Consider the following 23,881-nt stretch of genomic DNA (forward strand, 5'->3'; position numbering starts at 1 on the left):
TAGAACTTTCAAAGTATGTTTGTCATGTTTTAAATGCAGTAACTCCAGGTCAAATCCTCTGCATAAACTGCTCACTGTCACTAAACAAGAAGAGTGTACCAGGATGTGGGGTGTCATCAGTGATGTCGTTGATGATGACATTAGTGATGTCATCTTTAATGTCCTGTGTTTTAGACTGAGCAGTGCATGGCGGGAGCATGAGTTATAGTTGCATAACTTACCATAGCTGGCAAATTTCTTTGGTTTTTCAATTTTGTGCTGCAATCATGACGTCCCTTGTTCACTGAATTCCAAAGATTTTTATTAGAGAACCTTAACCATAATGTCCCTTTAACAAAGCTATTTACAGATATATGGCAATATAGCAATATTAATATTAATTTATATATACATGTATACATATATATATATATATATATATATATATATATACACACACACACACACACACACACACACACACAAACAAAACCGTTGTCAATATTATTGTGACATTAAGACATGTTGCTAACAGAAGGCTTTGTGGATATTTGTTTTCCCTAATCTTTTCTTACTGCTCCCCCAAATCCATTTCCAAGAGCTCTAACAATTGAAAAGTTCATCCATTAATAAATGAGGGCCAGTTACAGATATTCTGAAATGCTCACTGTACAAATTGACATATCACACGCCTTACTAGAAGGTCTGATGACCAATATTGAAAGTGCTTATTCTTTATTGCATAAATGTAGGAAACAGACTCAAAATGAACACAACCTAAGATAGGACACAGGGTAAATTGGGAAACAAATAACAAAGATTGGAATTAAGCTACAGAAATCGTACACGATAAGACGCCAAAATTACCATTGCTTGAACATTCACGATAAAGAAATGTGGACAATGAGAAAAACGAAGCGCCTGAGTGGACAGCATAGTTTCTGGAGGCGAACTAAACTCAGGGAGTGCTTCTGGAAAAAATGTGTACACTTCTCAGACACAAAACAATAATTTATTGTTACTGTTATCTTAATTTCCATTAACATTCGCAGGTAGCTGTGATTGTATGAAATTTCTTTTTTAATCCAGTACATACAAAACTACAAAGCAAATGGTTACTAGTGTGAGCTCGTAAAGATTATTTTTTTTATAAACGATGAGCTGTACATGCAATTTTCTTTTCAGAGCTGCGGTGGCTGCAAACATAGCACTTCTTCTAAAGCTGCAGAGTATTCTGATTTTGATTAAGGAACATACAGCGAAAAACTATGTTTAGGCTAAATTAGAAAAGAAAAACTTCAAACAGAATGTTATGATAAGTATAAGGCTGGTTGCTTCATAAATTTGATGTTGAAAGAAATATTAAAGGGGACAGGGTAGTAAGTCTTGCAAAAAAATCTGCACTCCGGTAAATATTGATAAATAGCAAAGTACAATATAGAAAGTACACAACAGCAATACAATATTACAAAATACAGTTTCATAAAAAATAGTTTTTATATTGGCAGTTAGGTTTGTTTTGTTTTTCGATTTTTGTAACGAAAACATGTATTTTTTCTATGAATATAGTTTAAACAAATTGTTTTTTGTAACTATGATTAACAAGCTTCCCAGTATGTTTGCAAAAGTTTAAAAAAGTGACAATCAAAATTTTATTAAACGCTTTGCTTACTAATATTGCCTTCTAATGATATCACAGGCAATTTTATCTCCTCCTGAAAGGTGATTTTGACACCCAACGCTGTGCCCAAGATTGAAAAGCTCAGTCGTTGAACACTATACTTTAAAAAACATTTTATATGTACAAAACTTGCCACATTTAACGAGGCAGGAATTTCTACCTCGATGGTAGTGTTATTTACACAGGGCCAAAACACAGATGATTCTACGTAGTCTCGTTGTGCACGCGCGCATTGGTGCTGGCCTCTATACGTCATGTCGAATGACGGTTGGCTCGACAACAAGAATTATGCAGAGCTTCACTTCAAAGACACATTTTGAACTCACACAGTAGTTACGGATAACAATGAATTGTACACTCTGGTTCCATCAGGCGATTTGGCGCCATGGGTTAACAGTTCCTGGATGGTCATCCAGTTGTCGAATATTTTTTTATTTCGTTTCTTCATCATTTTTTTGTGGCTGAGGTCAATAATGTTCACCTCCTTTCTCTCATCTGAGCTTTGCTGCTCTTTGAGACAGTCCAACCTACTCTGCATCATGAACTCCCGCCTCCGCTTCTGCTCAGAAGCCTTGCGCACATGCTGCTTACGTTCTTCTTTGCTCCAGTAGCGGCCCATCTTGAGCTCACTGATGGCGTCATCATCGGTGGTCATGCCGCTGCGCTCTTCCTTGATCTTAATGGCCCGCTCCCTTAGTAGCCTATCCCGGACGGGCCTCTTTGTGATGTAGCGCGTGCCATCGCTTCGAACCTTGACTTTCCATTCCATTTGTTGCTCGGCGTGGCTGGAGGCAGTGAGGTCTTTGCACATGCTGACCAGACTCATCTGGCTTTGTGCGTACTCAACGGCGGACTTCTGTTGGATCAGTTGCATGTAGCTCTGATAGTGCTGAGCATGAGCAGGGATGTGGGCATGCTTGTAGGGTGATGAGTGGCCAGAGGGCTTTTGTGAAGTGGCTTGATTTTTACCAGCCTCCCCGCTCGCCTTTTCTTTACCCTCAGTCTTGCTCCAATCACCATCCTTGGTAGGGGTGTGATTTCGTGCAGGACTTGACTCGCGGCTCTTTGTAACAGGCAGCAAGCTCTTCTGTGAAATGGCGAAGGCCGCCACACTCCCACCTGCCCCCTCATTACTTTGAAAGTTGATGCCATCTACTGTCCTGCGGAGGCAATTGTCTGGAGAAAGCTCTAGAGTGAGGGGTGTGCTCCGACAGCTTTCGCCAGTGTTGTAAGCACTCGAGCTATCCTTGTCCGATTTTTCAGGCAGCTCAGTAATGTCTGAAAGCTCATGGCGACGAACATCAATGCTTGTGTTGTAGTTTCGAAATCCGCTGTTGTGCAGCATCCAGGAATCTCTGTACTGCTCTTTCAGCTGTTGCATCTTATGTGCTCTTACAATATTAAGACATTCCATTTCTATGCTTTGTAGCTCTTCGTTTAACATCTCCAGCTCCCGGTCAACACTTTCCTGGTCATTTTTACTCATTTCCATGGCACTGCTTTGACTATACAGGCTACCTTGGCTGGCACACTTGACCTGACATTTCAGCTCCAACAGCTCTCGAAATCTCTCACACTCATCATCGGGTATCCCTAGAAAGTCAGCATCAGTGAAGTCGGCCGAGATGAAGGACTCATTGCTAAACTGCATGTCACCGCTCCCAAGAGTGTCCTGACTATACATGAGTTTCTTTTGGCTCTCCAGGGTGTTCAATGAGAGGTTGTGATCATCCGCTACATTCTCCTGCTCAGAACTTTCATCGTTCCTTGTGCTCTCATCCGTACGCCCCACTCCGCTGTCTTTCTCGTGCTGGTTGGATAAAGTAGTGGCTGTGTCTGTCGTTCCTCCATCTTCTTCCAGTTTCTTCTAAAAAGTAAAGAAAATATTGAAAAGTAGTAAGACAGAGCATCTTCAACATTGTTGATGTGCACGTATGATTATTAAAAATGATGTACCATATTATTTAATATATTGTTAAGGGACATATTTGGAGGATATTGCATTTAAGCAATAGAACCCAAGGAGGGGGGCATTACCAGTCATGTAATGCCCCTGGGGCGATAGTTAGAAGCCCAAGCAAATGCTTCAGAGTGTACCCGCAAGCTGACATAGTGGAGGAAAGTTACCAAGAAGGATGTAGTTTGTCGAGCTGTCGTAATGCAGCTATGAACAGAATGGATGAGTGTTAAAAAAAAGTCCAATGACAGCAAAGAAATGTCATAAAGAAGATGTAAGAACCTATGCTGAAAGGATATGAAAATACTTAAGAATGACATTCTAACTGAAACACTAAGAGAAACATGTACAGTAATTATGAACACAAAGAAGAATAAAGTTACTTCTTGATCAATAACTGTAAATACATGGAAAAGGTAGAAAGTACATATAGAAGCTTGCTTACGAGAGATATATTTTCAATGTTTTGGACGACCATCAGAAGAAGAGGGATGACGTCTTATGTCAATCAACCCAACTACCTCAAAATACAAGCCCAAGATATTAAAGTGAAACGAGGATGAAGCAGCTACTTTCCCTTGCCAGATAGAGGAGTACATTGGCTTGGAACCAAGGAGCCTATTTCGAGAGATGGAGGAAAAGCACAAAGGGAGTCTAACAAGCAGACCATGCACAGGACATATTTCCGAAAGATTAGGAGGAACAAGAACATTTACTGCTGCCAAATATTGAATAATTAAAAGGGCATTAAGTCAATATGGGATAGAGTGAGAAAGTCTCTAAAGGCCAAGAGGAGAAACTGAACCCAGCATAATTGAATCAAATGGTGTTTACTGCACTGCCGACATGGACAGATTCATGGTCTCATAACATGTGACAAAGAGCTCACAAACAAGGGTTTTCATTAAGTCTGAAGCTAAGATAATGGAGTGCCTAAACTCCCTCAAATGTTCCAAGACAGTGCAGACTGGCAAGATAAGCCTTCAAAAAGAAGACACTGGCATGAGGCCTACCGATGAGAGTAGGTAGACTAACTGGGAAAACAAGGGGAGAGCTGGCATATCTCCCAGCACCTGGGTTTGGTTTCTATGTACGTGCTGCTAGTGAGCCGAATGTCCAAGGTTGGATTTGGGTTGCTAATCAATCAGAAAAGCCTGCCATGCACTTTTACATACAATGTTGCAAAGTATTATTCCGCTACCATGTTCTCTGCTATGACGAGTGCCTTACACCACGTGATAGAAGTAACTCAGGATGTGTCTCACAGACAAGAAACCACCAATGAGGGATTAACATGCACACTATCTATACGTAGACATGTTCCCCTAATCCAATCCCACCCCTCGGTAGGATTTACAGTTTGCCACGTAGGATGACGTCATAGATGACGCATCTAGCATTATATTAACTGAGTATAATCAAGAAGACATTGTGATCCAGCATGAATCGATTTGATGAGTGTTTATTCGCCCGACTTTACTTCTTTGAGATCAAAGCAGTATTTTACCATCTCCTTTGAGTCTGTCTGGGTATTTGGTCTGATATATTCTATTGGTAATTCCATCTAGCACACAGACGCTTCAAGGTGCTAGAGCGCAAGCCTTTCAGTTCTCCTGCAAGTGAGGGCCGCATCTCCTTGGCAAGAACTGAGGAAGATCGTTCACAGCTAAAAGCAAGACAGAATCTCAGTACGGTCAAAAGCGCTTCGAAAGAAGGGTTCAGCTGAGATGAAACAAGGCTGAAACCTGGATGAGAGAAAAGCTGCTCCTATTTGGTGCAGACATCGGAACCTTAGAACACGTGTGTTAGATATGATCATTTGTCCTGTGGGCAGTCTGTTAAACTGAAATAGATAGGTGTTGATATGGGAATCTCACCATAAATTTGCAACCAAACGACCCGCTGAATTCTGAATAACCTAAGGGTTTCCCATAAGACACTCCAGTAATCCAGGATAACGTGAGTTGGCATAGCTGAGCTCCGACGGGCCCAAGGCAGAGGCTGCAGTACATTTTTCTGTACAGTAAGAAATGGAAAAATGTGTCTCAAGAAATGAAGTTGATTGAAACAAGACACCACCACCTGATTAATCTGAGGGACAAGTCTCACATGCCTGTCAAACCTAATGCCCATATATTTTACAATAGCCATTGGCATATGAGTACCCATTGAAGGCCTCCCAACACCACAATCTGTTTTTCGAATTGTGAGTCACATACTACATTTATATCAGAATTCTGTGATGCCATTTTAGAGCCCAGATCCGTAGCTAGCCTTTTCTCTCCACTCTTAAAAATGGACAAAGCAGTGGCTGGTAAGAAAGGCCAAAGAACTATACTAGAGGTAGCTCCTTTCAACCTTACAGGTGGCCACCTTGGGCTCAATAAGGCACCGAAGAGCCTGCTGAGCTGGATCTATTGGCCCTGCGTGCGCATAGAAAGCGAATATTTTTGTGCCTGCTGCCTTAAATGTCAGAAGACCCCACTGGATGATGTACCCATGGCAACAATGCAACCACTTCCACCGGATCTGCACGCACATAGTCAGACGACTGGAACAGTCAAGATCAGGCAAGAGATATATCCTTTTTGTGTTCGGCTGTGCGCCCGATATCCGGAAGCCTTCCCAAAGCAAAGAGAAGCAACTCCAGAGTGGTAATAGTAAGGATACTCAGTGCATTTGTTTGCCAGAGTAGGTTTTCCTGCTGAAATTCTGACAGACCAGGGAGCAGCTTCATGTCAAAGTTGTCAATGACTCCGAACAATCTATTGGGCGAGTGGCATGGACCTTATGTGTTTACCAAAGTGGGCTCTCCATGGGCATACAAGGTACAGCAGGTGGATTGCAGGAAAACCTTGCAGTTGTATCACATCAGCAAACTGAAAGCCTAGAGGGGAAAATAGCAATCCCCAGTTACTAGACCTATATGCTAACAACACCAGAAAGTAACCTCTGAAAACGGAAGTAGGGGGAGTGACCATTCCCATTGGGGTAACTGCATCTGAGTATCAAGAGTTGGCCCAGTGGGTTGGAAGTTATGCAGATGACTTCTCGTCCAAATTCAGAACAGTAGAAAGATTTGTCCACAAAATCCGTAAACGGCCAGGATGAGTGATTTGTTTAAAACCATACAAGGCTGCCAGGAGTCCAAAATCAAATAATAAAAGAAGTACTAAAGAAAATGCTTGATGTAATGGATATTGAAGAATCGCATTGTGAATGTTCCTCCCCAATTGAGGAACCAAAGCCAAAATGGCCTACCATGAATTTGCATATCTGGGTGACATTGTGGTGCAGGGCTCAAAGTGGGCAGAACATCTATGACACCTAACTCCGGTGTGCAACCAATTGCAGAAGGTAAACCCGCAAGTTGTCATCTCGCCAGGACTTCAGTTAAATACCAGTTTTTTCAAGTGGGTAGTGGTTGAGTGTTGCCCCAAGAAGTCAAAATCACAACTCTCCTGCAAGTCAAGAGACCCGTCATTAAAAAGGACCTATGAGCCTTGCTAGGCCTTGCCAGCTATTACCGCTTCATCCTTCACTTCCAGGAAATAGCCAGACCCCTCACCAACAAACTAAAAAGGGGATATAACAGAGCTGGAGGCCCTCACCATAAAAAACGCTGTATGCAGCTTGCGGTACTACCTCACGGGATGGACATTTTAATGAATCACTGATCATGCTCCGCTGGTTGGGATGGCCCAGAGTAAAGATACTAATACTGAGTCCTAAGATGTTTCCTGGCCCTACAGCCATTCTCATTCCCTGTAGAGCATCGGGCAAGGACAAAACAAGCCAATGTGGATTTTTATCGAGATATCCACAAGGAGATGGGGAAGAGGACGAAAACCTAGACGAATGAGTGGAGGTGTTTAAGAAAGTAATCTTGCCTTATCAAGAGGGGACCTCTCAGGCAGGGGTACAAGGCCTACCAGGGAGAGATACAGTGCTACACCTGAGGGTAATGGTGGCAGCAGAGTGGGCCATCATTCCTGTCGTCCCTTCATGCTAGCATGTTCACTTGCAGACCCCTATATCGAGCCTTGTCTCATGTATTAGATACTCGCCAATATCATTCTGTTTCCCTTAGAGTGCCTGCATCTGAGGTCCAGAACGCAGCCCCAGCAGAAAAGAAATCAGCACCATCATCTGGACAGGGTGTGTTAGTGAGAGAGGGAGAGAGAGAGAGAGAGAGAAAAGGATAAAGAGAGAGAGAGGGAAAGAGAGAGAGAGAGAGAGAGAGAGAGAGAGAGATATACAACCTCTGAAGAATGCTGAAGACACCAGCACTGTGCAACTGAGAAAGAGAGATGCCACGGTCCTGCGTAGTAGCCCTCAGGCCTTGGGGAGAGTGGAACCATACATAAGCATTCATGTAAATAAATACATATGTGATCCACCTGAGGGGGTCACGAAAGACCCATGGACCACCATTGAACTAAAAGATATTAAAACCCCCTCCCTTGATAACTTTACCGGTGGACCCCACCGAATGGGGGCCCAAAACATGAACTGAAACATTAGACTGCCTACACCGCACTCTTTGATGCATGGCAAACCCGTATGGAGAAAGTGGGCAAGGCTTAGCCCCCTTTTCACCATTGCCCCTCACACATACACGTCTCTGGTCAGAAAGACAGCGCCAGTGAAAAGTGACAAATCCTCGAAAGGAGAGGAGAACTCAAGCAGGGGATAGGGAAAAAGAAGTGTGTTTTTTTTGGGTGAGGTCAGAGGTGGAAACCACGAAGAGACCAGCAGGAGGAAGGTGGGAGTGGTGGCTTGTGGAGGAAATTGTTGTAGCAGGTGAGATGCTGACTGAAAGTGGGTATGAAGTATTAATAATAATTCTTTAATGTGATACAGGTTGAAAATTAATTCAAACTTTACACATATTACAAATGTGCACATATAAAATGAAATCATGAAATCATGAAATCAAGAATAAAACAATAAATCATCAGCATATATAAAAATAGTAATAAAAAAGAATTAAACATTTCCCTTTGGGATTCATGTGAAATATTTATTTTCTCATGATACTAAACAATTAGCAGCACAAATAATACATCATCATCTTAACCCGAAACCACTTAAGTCTTAAACAAAAAATAAATAAGAGGAATGAGTGATGCAAGGCCTCTTCCTAAACCAAATGATCTAATCTTTTCTTGCCTTCCCCTGTACTGAGAGAATTCAAATCAAAGTGCCAGGCTTGATTCAATTTGCTGCCAGACGTTAAACAAAGCAATGAGTAAGTGCATGTTGCGGGTGTTGGTACAATAGAGCCAAAAGGCAGTTTCACAAATGCTAAGAGGATCATGCACAAATTCACCCAAATAGTGCAAGATTATCTCCTTAAGAGTCTGACGTTGCGTTAGAAGGTGTCTGGCTGTCTCTAGACATTCTGGGGATTTACATAAACGGCATACACGTTCTTTAATTGGGATATTCTCCCTGGGACCCACATTACACATGGTTGGCAATTGTTCCAATCTGAACAGAATAATAAAACGCCTAAGCCTTCTAGTGGGACAGAGATGGAAATAGGGTTGAGGTTTCATGAAATCATACAATCTGTATTTCACAAAATGGAAGCTCTTAAGGCTGCTCAAATGAGAAAAGTTTTCCAACCAATCCCAGAGGTCCACTTTTTTCCGAGTGCATTTAGTATTTTCTTGGTAACAATTCCCCCTCTGTGAGTCCAGCCAATATCTATAAAGAATTTTGTCATGGCTTTCTGTAAAGGTGAGGTGGTGTGTTTTTTAATCACCTCCTGGTGGATCACAGTCAATAGGGGATTAGCAAAGCCGCCAATCATCTTAAGATATAACCCTGCTCTCCTTTTTAATACCATCGCTTTCAGGGATGGCAGGCCCAATTCGAGTCTAATCAGGGCCATCGGGACACCCGGTGATAACCCCAGAATACGTCGCCAGAGCATGCCCTCCATCACTTGTAGCCATGCCAGATCGAATGAGAGCAAAGACTCAAGGCCATAGATAATCATGGGGGCAAGCACTTGAGTGTATAAATGGCGAGTCCCCCAGAGAGTGAAACCACCCTGCTTACTAGTGAAGGAAGAAATGAATGCAGTGACTTGCGTTGCCCTATTAATGCGTCCCTGTCTACACAGAGGGTAATCGCCAAGGGGCTCTATTTTAACTCCTAAATAACGATATGATGGAGCATAAAGTATGTATTTATTGTGTACCATCAATTTCACTCGAGATGCTCTTTTCCTAGTAAATCTAAGCACCTGTGTCTTCTCTAGATTAATTGTCAGTCCATTTATCCTGGCCTAGTTCCATAGTGTAGATGCAGAACGCCTAAGTCCCCCTATGGTATTATCAAAAACAACCAGTTTATCCGCATATGCGAGTACAGCACAGAGAGCTTCACCGATTTTAGGAGGGCAGTTGTCAGCCTCTGCCTGCACTTCAGGGATATCGTACACATACAGGTTGTAAATGAGGGGTGCTGTAACACAGCCCTGCTTTACCCCCCTGTTCTGGGTCACCTTTCTCGTCATATTGCCTTCGTGATTTAGTCTAAGGCATACAGAAGTGTTTTGGTGTAGCAGCCTTAGGTAGTATAAGAGGCCTGACGGGCATCCCAATTTTTCGAGCTTGTTCCAAAGTCTAGCTCGAGGGATGGAATCAAAGGCAGCCTTGAAGTCTATATAAAGGGCATAGAGCGGGGGCTGCCCCTTACTAAGTGCCCGTGTTCGTAGGATATCCATGACCAAAAGATTATGCGAGGTGGAAAAATCCCGCCTGAAGCCACATTGGAATTTGCTGAGTATTTTATTCTTATCTACCCATTTCTGCATCTCACTAAGAAGTAACGATGCAACATGTTTGCCTGTAATATCCAACATGGATAAAAGCCTATAGTTGGAGGGGTCAGTCCGGCAACCCTTTTTAAAGACCGGAATCAGAATAGCTGTTTGCCATGTTCTAGGCATAATCCCCTGTGCTAAAATCTTATTGAACAGTAGGGAAAACAAGTCTGCCCAGAATACTGGGTGATTCTTGATCACTACATTAGCCAGCCCGTTAGGGCCGGGGGCTCTGGAAGACTTAAGGGCAATTATTTTATTCAAAATTGCCTCCACTGAAACGTCAAAAGGCGGATGTATAGGGGCCTTCTGTGCAAAACTATGAGCAGGTTCCTCTTCCCCTGAGTTACGGCCCAATAGGAATTGTACCCAAGCCTCCTCACCGATGGGGTTGACTAAGGAGCTTTTTTACCTTGTCTCTGTTCTCATTCAGGAGTAACCAAATACAACGAGAATTTCTAGAGCAGATTGTCTGTATGAGCCTTTGGTTTCTATTATTATAGATTGTTGGAGCAGGTGAGATGCTGACTGGAAGTGGTTGTGAAGTATTAGTATGAGCTTTGTATCACAAGTGAATAGAAAGGGTAGTGAGAGGTCTGAATATGAATTGAATAGTGCAGAGTGAAAGGAGGGTGTTTGAGGAGTGGAAGGAGGAGAGTGGTAGTGGCACGAAGAGAGTAGTAGTGGTGGGATAGTAGTAGTGTGCAAGAGGGCAGTAGTAGTGGAAGGAGGGGAGTAGTAGTGGGAGGAGGAGAGTAGCAATGTGGGAGAGGGGAGTAGTAGTGGGAGGAGGAGAGTAGTAGTGGGAGGAGGGGAGTAGTAGTGGGAGGAGGAGACTAGCAGTGTGGGAGAGGGGAGTAGTAGTGCGAGGAGGAGAGTAGCAGTGTGGGAGAGGGGAGTTGTGATGGGAGGAGGGGATTAGCAGAGGGAGGAGGGGAGTATTAGTGGGAGGAGGGGAGTAGTAGTGGGAGGAGGGGAGTAGCAGTGTGGGGGAGGGGAATAGTAGTGGGAGTAGGGGAGTAGTAGTGGGAGAAGGGGAGTAGTAGTGGGATGAGGGGAGTAGTAGTGGGAGGAGGGGAGTAGTAGTGGGAGGAGGGGAGTAGTAGTGGGAGGAGGAGAGTAGCAGTGTGTGGGAGGGGAATAGAAGTGGGAGGAGGGGAGTAGTAGTGGGAGGAGGAGAGTAGTAGTGGGAGGAGCGGAGTAGTAGTGGGAGGAGGAGAGTAGCAGTGTGGGAGAGGGGAGTAGTAGTGGAAGGAGGGGAGTAGTAGTGGGAGGAGGAGAGCAGCAATGTGGGAGAGGGGAGTAGTAGTGGAAGGAGGGGAGTAGTAGTGGAAGGAGGGGAGTAGCAATGTGGGAGAGGGGAGTAGAAGTGGGAGGAGGAGAGTAGTAGTGGGAGGAGGGGAGTAGTAGTGGGAGGAGGCAAGTAGCAGTGTGGGAGAGGGGAGTAGTAGTGGAAGGAGGGGAGAAGTAATGGGAGGAGGAGAGTAGCAATGTGGGAGAGGGGAGTAGTAGTGGAAGGAGGGGAGTAGTAGTGGGAGGAGGAGAGTAGCAATGTGGGAGAGGGGAGTAGTAGTGGAAGGAGGGGAGTAGTAGTGGGAGGAGGAGAGTAGCAGTGTGGGAGAGGGGAATTGTGGTGGGAGGAGGGGAGTAGTAGAGGGAGGAGGGGAGAAGTAGTGGTAGGAGGAGAGTAGTAGTGGGAGGAGGGGAGTAGTAGTGGGAGGAGGAGAGTAGTAGTGGGAGGAGGGGAGTAGTAGTGGGAGGAGGAGAGTAGCAGTGTGGGAGAGGGGAATTGTGGTGGGAGGAGGGGAGTAGTAGAGGGAGGAGGGGAGAAGTAGTGGTAGGAGGAGAGTAGTAGTGGGAGGAGGGGAGTAGTAGTGGGAGGATGAGAGTAGTAGTGGGAGGAGGGGAGTAGTAGTGGGAGGAGGAGAGTAGCAGTGTGAGAGGGGAGTAGTAGTGGGAGGAGGAGAGTAGCAGTGTGGGAGAGGAGAGTAGTAGTGGGAGGAGGAGAGTAGTAGTGGGAGGAGGGGAGTAGTAGTGGGAGGATGAGAGTAGCAGTGTGGGAGAGGGGAGTAGTATTGGGAGGAGGAGAGTAGTAGTGGGATGAGAGGAGTAGTAGTGTGGGGAGGGGAGTAGTAGTGGGAGGAGGAGAGTAGCAGTGTGGGAGAGGGGAGTAGTAGTGGGAGGAGGAGAGTAGCAGTGTGGGAGAGGGGAGTAGTAGTGGGAGGAGGAGAGTAGCAGTGTGAAAGAGGGGAGTAGTAGTGGGAGGAGGAGAGTAGTCGTGGAATGAGGTGAGTAGTAGTGGGAGGAGGAGAGTAGCAGTGTGGGAGAGGGGAGTAGTAGTGGGAGGAGGAGAGTAGTAGTGGGATGAGGGGAGTAGTAGTGGGAGGAGGAGAGTAGCAGTGTGGGAGAGGAGAGTAGTAGTGAGAGGAGGAGAGTAGTAGTGGGAAGAGGGGAGTAGTAGTGGGAGGAGGGGAGTAGCAGTGTGGGAGAGGGGGGTAGTAGTGGGAGGAGGAGAGTAGTAGTGGGAGGAGGAGAGTAGTAGTATGGAGAGAGGAAATTGAAGCGAATCCGAGGAGTGGGAGGAGAAGTAATACCAAAGGGAGGAGGAAAGATCAGGTAGAGTGAAATATTAACATGATATCCACTACCCAGTCGAGCAGTGACTAGGGAGTGGTCAGAGTAGACAGGAAGAGGCGAAAGTGGATGTTGAAGGATAGGCTGAGCCCACTAGATCACTAAGCATTGGCGAGAGTAGAGAGAGTTAGGAACTCCTAGAGGGAGCTAAGACCTCTGGCCTATAGGGGACCATTCATAGCATAAAACAGTGTTTAGACCCTAGGGGTCAACCGGGTTTATGGGCGTCTGGGTCAGGGAGGTGGGTTATAACAAGATGAGAGAAAGAGGGGCGGCTCTAGACCCCACAAAGAAAAAATACAATCCCTCAAACTGTCTCTAAGACTCAAAGTGATTTCTGTGCCATCTGTGACACTGGGGAAGAGGTGCATTGTGGGGTATGCAATCACTTTTCTCTTTCTTTCTCCCTTTCTCACTCCCTCTGTCTCTTTCCCTTCTAGTGCCATCTTGGTGGCTCTGTTCGCTCTATATCGGGCTCTATGTCATTCCATTGCCAGGGTTTTTTTCGCTGAGTTTTTTGCCGCCGATTATTTGCAGAAAAAACTCATCAAATGGGTTTTCTTTTTATTTGGGGAGTCCCCCAAACTCCACTTCCCAGTTTGTACTACCTTTTCCCCACCCTCTGCCCCTTATATCCGTTTTGAGAGTTGAGGGGATGTGTAGCATGAAGCCAGAGACTAAGTGAGATTTCTAGTTTCAGCAACAAGGAGGTCAGTCTATATGCAGACTTGAAGGGCTGGGCATTTACACATGTCCTTCATGTCATTCATATTTCATTCACCTCATTGCAAGTGTCTAGTAGATCCCAGTTATACATTCATCCTCCTAAATTCCTGTCCAATCAGATTCTCATTACCTTCTGAAGCATGCTTGCAGTAAATTGCATTGCCTGGTGGTGCTGTTCCTCCAGCATGTCCATGTGTAGGTCATCCAGAAATTCATTCCTGTCATCATCCATCCATCCTTCATCCAACTGTGGAAAGTAAAAGGACGGAAACAGGACATTGATGAAATGGGCATAAACTCTGGAGTCAACACAAAACCTAGTCTGACTGCAATTCTATGTGACCACACACACAGGTGCAAACTCAGTCTATGGTTATGACAAGCAGAGAAAGTTAAAGCTAATCTGTATTCGTATATTGTTATTTTTTAAATACCCTCTCAAGAAATATTTAATCTAAAAAAAGAAGCACAATACACCTTAATGTTATATGCCCGATTCTTAGAAATGTGTATGTAGCCAAATTCATGTAGGTGACCACTGCATTTCTTGGGGGCTGTGTGCTTACGATGCTTTACATGGGACCCTTCAATATGCTATAGTTAGGCGTGCAGGGACGTCATTTAACCAAAATGCCAGGGATAGCGGAAGTGACATGACACGATCCTTGACCCCAGACGACATCACAGGAAGTGATGTCATTTGACCCCACCCCAAAGTGATATCACGGGAAGCGATGGAACACGACCTTTCACCCTTTGACAAAACAGGAAGTGGCATCACATAGCATTGTACACTACGTAAAATATGGTTATGATATCACTATAATGTGATGTACATTTCATACAAGAATGGATCGCCATATGTATCGTTAAGAACAGTGTTTATAGCCCATATTACTAAATTACTGTGAATTCATGCAGACGTCCATGACCAAATGATTATGATGTGTTATTATATAGCACTTACGCTTAAGCACTTTATAAAGAAAAAATATACACCCCATATTTCCCAACCTGTGTTGGTACTCATTTATTGACCACAGAAGGATGAAAGGCTGAGTTTAGGTGTTTAAGAACAGTCTAAATTAGTGACTCACCCTCAAAGTGTGCCTGAAATAAACCTTTAATGAGTCTAGCAATTATTGTATAGAAATCCAGAAAGAAACATCATTTGGTATTCCTATTCTTTCTTATTTAGGGTCAGTGCTGAAAGTGTTAGCCTTGTGGCACTCATGCTCTAATTTTTCTTCTTTTTTTTAAGGGGCCTGAACAAGAAAGCCAGCCACTCCAGAAGTAAAGAGCCACACGGTGTTGGCCACAGCTCAGGACCTTGCATTACAAAAAACAAAAAAACCAAAAAAATCCCTTTTTTTTCGTTTTTCTTTTTTAGAGGTCACAAGGGAGACCACAGAGGTAGCAGTTGCGACCTCTGGCGACTCCCAAATTGTCAAACTAGAAATTATATCGTGCCTCCTATTGCTATGAATATATGTATATTGGCCTACGCCAAGCTGCTAACAAGCTGCTTATAAACTACATGTGAATAAACTCGCATTGCGAGGTCCTGACCTTAGAAACCATGTAAACTGTCATTTTGGGTCAAGCCGCCATTTTAGGTTTTCTTGCTCTATAAAGTCACCATGTGAGCTAAAATGGTAGCCTATGTTATTCAGAACAGAACTTGATTGTCATGACCTCTGTACAGCTAATGTATAACTTGGCTGCAGGCCACTTGTTAGGGTCATGAGCTGAGACCTTGTCCTTCTGCTGACCTGTGTGCAATGGATTACCTGTATCACCGAAACTGATCTATAATTGAATGAGAACACCTGCTTAACTATATTGTATAAATTAAGTCCTGCATTGTAATGTTAGGCCTAGAGCATACATTATTACCATTTCTTCTTGTTAATGTATAAACCTAAGATGAACTAGATTTGACCTGGCAAGGGACCCTAGAGCAGTAACTTATTTATGGAATGGTTAACCTGCAGAAAGGCTGGACAACAGGCTGGAGAAATGTATAAAAGCCTGACTGTTTCAATGAATATTTGCACTCACTGAGCACACCGAACCACGCCGGAGTTTGCTGTGTTGTACTGAGGGTCGATAGCTATCTGAATTTTGTTCTGTTCTTTTGTAACTGGATTCAGTATAAAATAAAGTACTTTGTATGTTCCTTTGTAACCTGTGTTTGGTGTGTTTCCTTTTTGGTTACCCTGCCTCATATTATTTCCTTATTTTCACAGTTGGCGCCCGGAATAGGGACCCTCAAGATTGATGCCGGATTATTGAAGGTTGACGCACGCTATCGGACCGGGATCGGACGGTGTGACATAACGGGCCCGACTGAACGAGACGCGACACCTCAACAGCGCTGCACGATCCGTTCCCTGGACGATAGCCGTGTGGTCTGAGACGGCATCTTGACGAGGGTCAATTTTTTGAGGAAGGCAGATTTGCCGAAATCACCATACACAAGGTAAAATTTGTTAGGTAAATCCTTTGTAAACCGATCGGTCCTCCTTAGGTTTGGTCAGGTGAGTCGTTACCCGACTCTTAATTCAACCCTGACAATTTGAATTTGGCACATTGTATCTGCAGACACAATTATTGACCAGGTAACACCGAGTATTTGAGAAATGCCTGGGAAATTGTCTAGCTGCTTTAGGGCATTATTCCGCAGCGATAGACAATCTTTGGAATTTAGCCGTCCGGCACCACAGGAGGGGTCACCGGCATGTACTATGTACTGTAAGCATGGCATTGGAAGTGTAGTATTTAATAGAATTTGGCACAGACAAACCAGACATGCCTCCGAACTTCAGTGGCCAGTCAATGGTAGTTTTGAGATCCCTCGTATTGAATATTTAGAGTCAGTCTTGTTAAAAAAAGAAGGCCAGACCTGCAGCATTTGATGTTTTGCAAAATTGGAAAAGAGAAGCGTTGCAGCAGCTTAAAAGTAGGGAAAAACATGTGCGCCGTCATAAAACAAATGCTGACAAGGCGTTGTTATATGATCAGGACAAACAGTCTGAGTCGGTTAGGAATATGGACAGGGCTTTCTCACTCGGTATTCAGAAAATCTATCCTTCTAAAGATCTTCATGTTTCGGATGAGTTTATCGACAAATTGTTAAATGAACGAAGGCCTGGTGCCTCTGCACCACCTCCGTATGTTCCTCTTCCTCCTGCTGTACCTCTTCCTGCTGTTATTCCTGCTCTTCCTGCTCAACCTGTTGTTCCTATTCCTCCGTTGTTGTTCCTCCACCTGCTCCTTTGCCTCTTCCCATTGCACCAGTAATAGTACCTCCATTGAATTTGCCTGCACCCTCACTCCCAAGTAGTTCTGTACCGCTTGTAGTTGATCAGGGTGCGGGGTCGAGGATTGTTACTCGTAATACTGTTCCTACAGAAAAGAAACAGGATTTGTTTGCATGGGCTAAGCATTGTATGGAGAGAGATGATCGAGCTAATGTTCTTGCCACACTTTCTAATATGGATAATTTTCCTGAGAAAAATGTTTTCATTGAAGGTTTAGGGATTCATTTATGTGTAATGTGGGGTAAATTAAATAATGCAGACCTACCACAAGGGTTGAGGGACCTGAATACTTTAGCGTTTTCAAGAGACACTGTGGAGAAGGTACATGAGCATGTTGAGAGGATATTTGAGTATAGAAAGGAGTTGGAAAGGTTACGGAATGAGGATGACGAAGAAGAAAGTATGTATGTACAGAACTGATTTCTTCCGTGTCGTAAATCGACATCTAAGGAGGCGCGAATTTGTACAAAAGATGCGATTAGATGGATTTCAGACATATCGATAACTCCAGTTGAGGTATATGACACATACAGTCAATACACGCTAGAAATGCAGAGGAAAGTGATACAGGTAATGGTAGAGTACCTGCAGGATGAATGTTTAAAGAGAAAGGTTAGTTGTCCCACAGAGTTATTGAGCATTTATAAGAGAGCTTTTTCACTTGACACTTCTTCAACTGCTTTAGCGCTCAACTTAGCTCTGTTGCTTAGTAAGCGTTCGGAGTTGCCTACATCTCAGTTGCCTATGAGAGAGGTTTCTCCGACATTTGTCCCAAAGGTTGAGATTCCTGCTAATGCTGCAGCAGGTACACCTGCTGTGGACATTCCTGCACATTATGTATCGCAGTTTGTTCACGTCCCGGTTTCACGACAGGAAGTGAATACTATTAGACAAACTATTCCTGACATTAGGAAAAATCCGACAGGGTTCTATAAAGAGATAGAGTCCCTTTTGCAGTCCTTAGTGTTTACCCTAGGCGACATTGATTTGCTATTCCCTGTACTCCTGCCTGTAGATTTGTGGAAACAAGTTAGAACTATAGACGATGTACCAGGGTTGGGAGATACATGGGCTAACATAGTTAGGCTTGATGGGGAAAGGCCAGCTGGTGAGAGACCACCTCAGGTGATACTAACTTTGCCTGACAGAATCATTGCAAAACTGAAAACTATAATCCCCGAAAAGAGAATTATTTGGGACAAGCTTACGGCCTGTGTCCAAGGAAAATCTGAGGGTGCTACCGAGTTCTTTAATCGGTTCGAACAGGTACAAGACTTAGGCACAGAGTCTGGGAAAAGATTATTTGTGGACAAATTTGTACGTGGATTGCTGCCTGACATCCAGTCACAAATTATGTCTTCTGAGAGCGCTTGGCAGGCGAAATCCCAATCAGAAGTACTGCACATGGCTCAGTACTACGAGAACCGTGTCCATAATGAAAAAGATAGAGTCGAGAAGAGAAAAGGTGATTTGAAGACTAAAGTATTGTTACAGCAAATTGTTAGAGGCCCCAGAGGGGGTAGTTCGCAGATTAGAGGTCAGTATGTTCCACAAGGGAATGTGCCCTTGGGTCCTGTGAATATTAACCAGTATGCCTATTGTCGCCAGGAGGGTCATTGGCGTGCACAATGCCCCGTCCTTCGACAGAGGTCGAATAACACATTTGGAAATATGGGTAGACGATCCAGAGGTCGCCCGGGTGTAGGGGGCCCTGGTAGAGGCCAGTTTTCGCAGGATCCCCAACAACCTTTTTCACAGGATAATCAGACTTCGAGTGTGGATACTAGAAACATATCTGATCATCCTTCTGCTGCATATCTATCTGAAGAGCTTCCTTTTGATGATATTTTGTTTCGTTAGGATTGCCCGAAGCAGGGTTTGGTACCTACACCTATTCCCGTTAATCAGAAAGGTCCCTACGTTGAAATGGTAGTGGGAAATAGGAAACATCAATTTTTGATAGACACTGGAGCACAGAAGTGCTCCATTGATCATTCACGGGTTCCAAATATTCCACTGTCAGGGCAAACCAATGTTTCTGTAGGGTTTTCTGGCACACCAGTTGTTTGTCCGGTTTCTTCACCGGTACCTATTTCTTTGGGTCCCTTTACGGACCACTGTCCATTTTTCTTGACTTCGAATTGTGGAGAGAATTTGCTAGGGTTGAATCTGTTGAAGGAATTAAATGCGGTAATTCATTGTTCTTCTGATGGAGTGCGTTTGACGATTTCACCACAGCAATGTTCTGTTTCGCAATTCTTGACTAGACCTTTGCCGCCAGAATTCAGTAATGTACCAGAGTGTTTGTGGGCAGTTGATGACAATGATGTCGGTGTTTTGCAGATTGAGCCTGTTAAAATAGTTTTGAAACATGGAATTAAGCTGCCCCGTATTCCACAGTATAAGATCTCAGTTGAAGGCGAGCGAGCTTTGAAGAGCATTGTTTCCGATTTTGTGCATCGTGGGGTGATTGAGGAGATTGCAGGAAGTTTGTGCAATAGTCCGATTTTACCCGTGTACAAAAAAGGTGATAATGCAATTCCATTTCGTTTTATAATTGATTTACGTGCCATTAATATGGTCGTCGCTCCGCAATTTCCAATTGTGCCTGATGTGCCGACAATATTAACCATGATTCCAGCTACAGCTACTCACTTCAGTGTTGTGGACCTAAAGAATGCTTTCTTCAGTATTCCTATACATGAGGATAGTAGATACTTGTTCGCGTTCACCTTAGGGGGACGCTCATTCACATTTACTCGTGCACCTCAAGGTTATACTGAGAGTCCTAGAATTTATAGTAGGGCTTTGAAAGAGCAGCTTGATACCCTTGGATTTCCCCCTACTTGTACGTTGCTTCAATATGTTGATGATTTGCTTTTAGCCGCTGACTCTGAGAGCTCTTGTAAAGAGGGCACTGTGTTGTTGCTCATCCATCTAGCTAAGCATGGTCACAAAGCTTCGCTCAAAAAGTTTCAATATTGTTGCCAGGAGGTTGCCTATTTAGGCTATCTCCTGTCAAAGGAGGGAAGAAGATTGACACCTGAAAGAATAAAACACATTTCTGGCATGTCTGTCCCAAATACACAAAAGGAAGTTAGAGCCTTGATAGGTTTGGCTTCTTACTGTAGGTTATGGATCCCAAACGTCTCACTAGTGATAAAACCGATGTTGGCCTTGACGAAGAAGGGTATTTCTTCGCCATTGCCATGGAATACGGAGCATCAACATTCATTCGAGTTGCTCAAGACTGCATTATGTTCGGCGCCAGTTTTGGGCACACCAAACTATGAGAAGGCCTTTGTGTTGTTTGTGCATGAATGTGATGGATGTGCTTTGGCTGTATTAACGCAGGGACATGGAGGGAAGAATAGGCCATGCGGTTACTACTCTTCCGCCCTTGATCCTGTTGCATGCGCTTTGCCAAGATGTTTGCGCGCTGTCGCTGCTGCTGCTGCGTCTGTAAAACAGAGTGAGGGAATGGTCCTAGGCCATGATTTAACCCTGATGGTGCCTCACTCTGTAGATATTCTATTGAACAAAACCCAAATGCAACACCTCACTTCCGCACGACTGACAAGATATGAATGAATCTTGTTTGCTCCCCACATTCAAATTAGGAGGTGTTGCGTTCTTAATCCGGCTGAACTCCTACCTTTCCCGCAAAATACTGTTTGCGGTGACGAAGAGTCACATGACTGCCTGTATACTACTGAACAAGATACAAAAGGCAGAGTTGATTTGAGGGACACTCCTTTGGATAACCCACAAGGGGAGCTGTTTTGTGATGGCTCCTGCTTCAAACTACTGGATGGTACATCCACAGCTGCTTATGCAGTCACTACATTGAGTACGGTTGTGGAGACCAAGAGAATTACGCATAACTCTGCGCAGGCCGCAGAGATTATAGCATTGACTCGAGCTTGTGAGCTTTCCGAAGGGCTAACAGTAAACATATATACTGATAGCCAGTATGTCTTTGGGGTGGCTCACAACTTTGGGAGAATTTGGTCAGAGAGAGGGTTTTTAACTTCGCATGGCACCAAGATCCAACATGGCTCCCTGATAGTACAATTGCTTTCAGCGCTTGCGCTCCCTAGTCAGTTAGCAATCATTAAGTGCGCAGCACATCGCAAGATTATAGATGATGTAGGGAAAGGGAATGCTTTCGCTGATCAAATAGCTAGACAAACTGCCTCTGATCTCTTCACGGAGATGTATGTTTCAAGGGAGACTGTAGATGCCTATGCAATGGATGAGGGTGTTGGGTCTGTACGGGATATCCAGGCCGATGCCACATTAGAAGAATCCAAGAGGTGGGCTGAGGGCTTGGGGAAACTCGATGATGATGGGTGTTGGGTGGACATGGTTGAAGGGAAATGGTTGCTTCCTAATGCCTATATAGTAATGATGGTTACCATGGCACACGGTCCCACACATGTGTGCGCTCAACAGATCACGAGAATGTTAGAGAAAGTCTGAGTAAATGATAAGATTTCAAAAATTGCCCAGCATTATGTCCAAAATTGCATGATTTGCCTACAACACAATGTGGGAAAGAGGAAAGCAACTCCGAGACGTAGCTTTGAGCTTCCTTCTGTCCCGTTTGAAGTGATTCACTTTGACTTTATTGAAATGGAGCGATGTAACAATCTAAAATATGTCCTTGTGGTCATTTGCACCTTTAGTAAGTGGGTCGAGGCTTTCCCTGTTAAAGACGCTACAGCCATGACCACTGCAAAGACCACGTTAAAGGAATTCTTCCCACGGTTCGGTTTGCCGAGAGTTATCTGGTCGGATAATGGTCCGCATTTTATCGCTGCTGTAATTCTACAGATATGTACGGCATTGCAAATTGACAAACGATTCCATTCGGCCAGACATGCTCAGAGCGCCGGATTAGTGGAAAGACACAATGGTATCATAAAAAACAAGCTCGCTAAGACATGTGCCGGCACCAAATTAAAATGGCCGGACGCCTTACCGATCGTGTTACTAGCCATGCGTACAACCCCTCAAACTAAGACTGGGCTCTCTCCATTTGAGGTGGTAATGGGGAGACCTGCTAATATTTGGGGTTTGCCTAAAAGCTGCGCATTGCGCGATGTAGAAAATGTACTTCTCTCCGACTACTGTAACCAGTTAACTAAAAACCTGTATTTCATTTATCACCAGGTGTTTTCAGCTTTACCTGTACGGTTCACGGGCCCAGGACACGATATACAGCCTTGGAAGTTGGGTCCTAGTGAAGGACTACGAAAGGTCTTCCTGTCTCGCTCCTCGTTGGAAGGGACCCTACCAGGTGCTGTTGGTCACTCGGACAGCAGTGCGGGTGGCTGGAAAGAAACACTGGATCCATGCGACGCATGTCAAGAAACTTCCTCACCCGACGCCACACGTTACAGAAGAAGCAGAACCCCTCGCTGATGCTACAGTCCCTGATCTTGGAGTAGCAAACAGCGCTGTGAGTGCGTCAGAGAATTTCTCTGAGCCCGTGGAGCTTGGGGAACAGTCCATTTCGTCTCCGCACTCTTTTGAAAAATCACTTCCGGAAAATACTGTTTCAAGCTCTGCGACTTCCGTCGCCTCCGATACGTCGCTTCCCTCAGGAAGTGACGACACCTTATTTTCGGACCAAACAATCTTGGGTACCACCAGGTACAACCTTTGACGAAGAAAATAGAACTACGGCACGGGTTTTTCCGTGCATTTGAGAAAGAGAAGTGATCGAAAGTTTTCCTTTGTATAAGAAAGTTTCTGTTGAACAAAAGGGAAAAAAAGGGATTCTGCTGGCTAGGGTTGGGAAGGACTAAGAAAACGCGCGACCGTAGCGTCGCCAGCAACGAACATTGGGGTCGTCGATTGAGGAACTACAATGCCTGCCACCTCCACTGCTGCTCCCCGCACTGGACTTGTGAATAAGGGGGTGACCAACTTGGACAATGAACAATGTGCCTGGGCCCCGAAAACGTACTGCTGTGTTTTGATAACGATAATTGTTATTTTTGCAATTACTGCTGTAGGACTTTGGTACTTTGAAGAAATCTATCCTCTAAAACCTTTACTACCGACCGAGATTGTACCGACTGCTTTGACTCCCTCTGTACACCTTCACACTCTGTCCCCTAGAGACTCCCAACATAGACAAAAGTATCATAATAACACTCTAATGATAGTAATGAATGCAACGCATGCCATTTTTAATAAGAGTAATTGTTGGATTTGCACTCATTTACCGCAACATGGGAACAAGGGACTGGGATGGTATATTCACCCTTTACCTTTGACAACTGCTTGTTATGCTTCACTTAGAGCACTGTTCTTTGGCCGATGGAACCATAGCATCTCGGGGAACTTTGATGGCACTAATTTGAATAGTTTTGAGAAACGTGTTCTGACTCCCCTGGAATGCTCGCTTTTCGCAAATAGGAGTAAGCTCAAAATTGCTTCTATTAGGCCTTCTGATAGACTGTCTCGTCCTTTCCAATCTTTGATTTCCTTTAAAATGGCTCTGATAGGCAATAAGGATGCCGTGCCTCCTTCTTATACTGTTAACCATAGCCCCGATTCAGTTTCTTTCTGCATACAGAGGAATGGCACCAAGTCAATGGGAGATTTTAAAGGTTGTGCCAACGTTGCAAATTTGACTGGGGAAGACAGACCTTTGTATGTAGGCGAACCAATATATTTTGTTTGCGTAATGTAGCATTTCCATGGTTGCCCAGGGATTGGCAGGGAACTTG

General features: G+C 44.3%; 1 protein-coding gene across 3 annotated transcripts in view; it reads right to left on the minus strand.

Annotated features, from left to right (window-relative positions):
* Positions 1 to 697: 697 nt before the first annotated feature.
* Positions 698 to 23,881, minus strand: part of PDZRN3 (PDZ domain containing ring finger 3) — a 785,994-nt gene continuing 762,810 nt past the window's right edge. For all 3 annotated transcript variants that reach the window (XM_069643215.1, XM_069643214.1, XM_069643216.1), the window contains 2 exons: positions 13,946 to 14,062; positions 698 to 3,527 (listed from right to left, as the gene is read on the minus strand). In XM_069643215.1, the coding sequence (XP_069499316.1) occupies positions 1,983 to 3,527; positions 13,946 to 14,062 (1,662 nt within the window). In that variant the 3' untranslated portion in view covers positions 698 to 1,982. The remainder of the gene's footprint in view (positions 3,528 to 13,945; positions 14,063 to 23,881) is intronic.

The sequence above is a fragment of the Ambystoma mexicanum genome, chromosome 2p, assembly GCF_040938575.1.
Source record: "Ambystoma mexicanum isolate Mex_15411 chromosome 2p, UKY_AmexF1_1, whole genome shotgun sequence".
NCBI lineage: Eukaryota > Metazoa > Chordata > Amphibia > Caudata > Ambystomatidae > Ambystoma > Ambystoma mexicanum.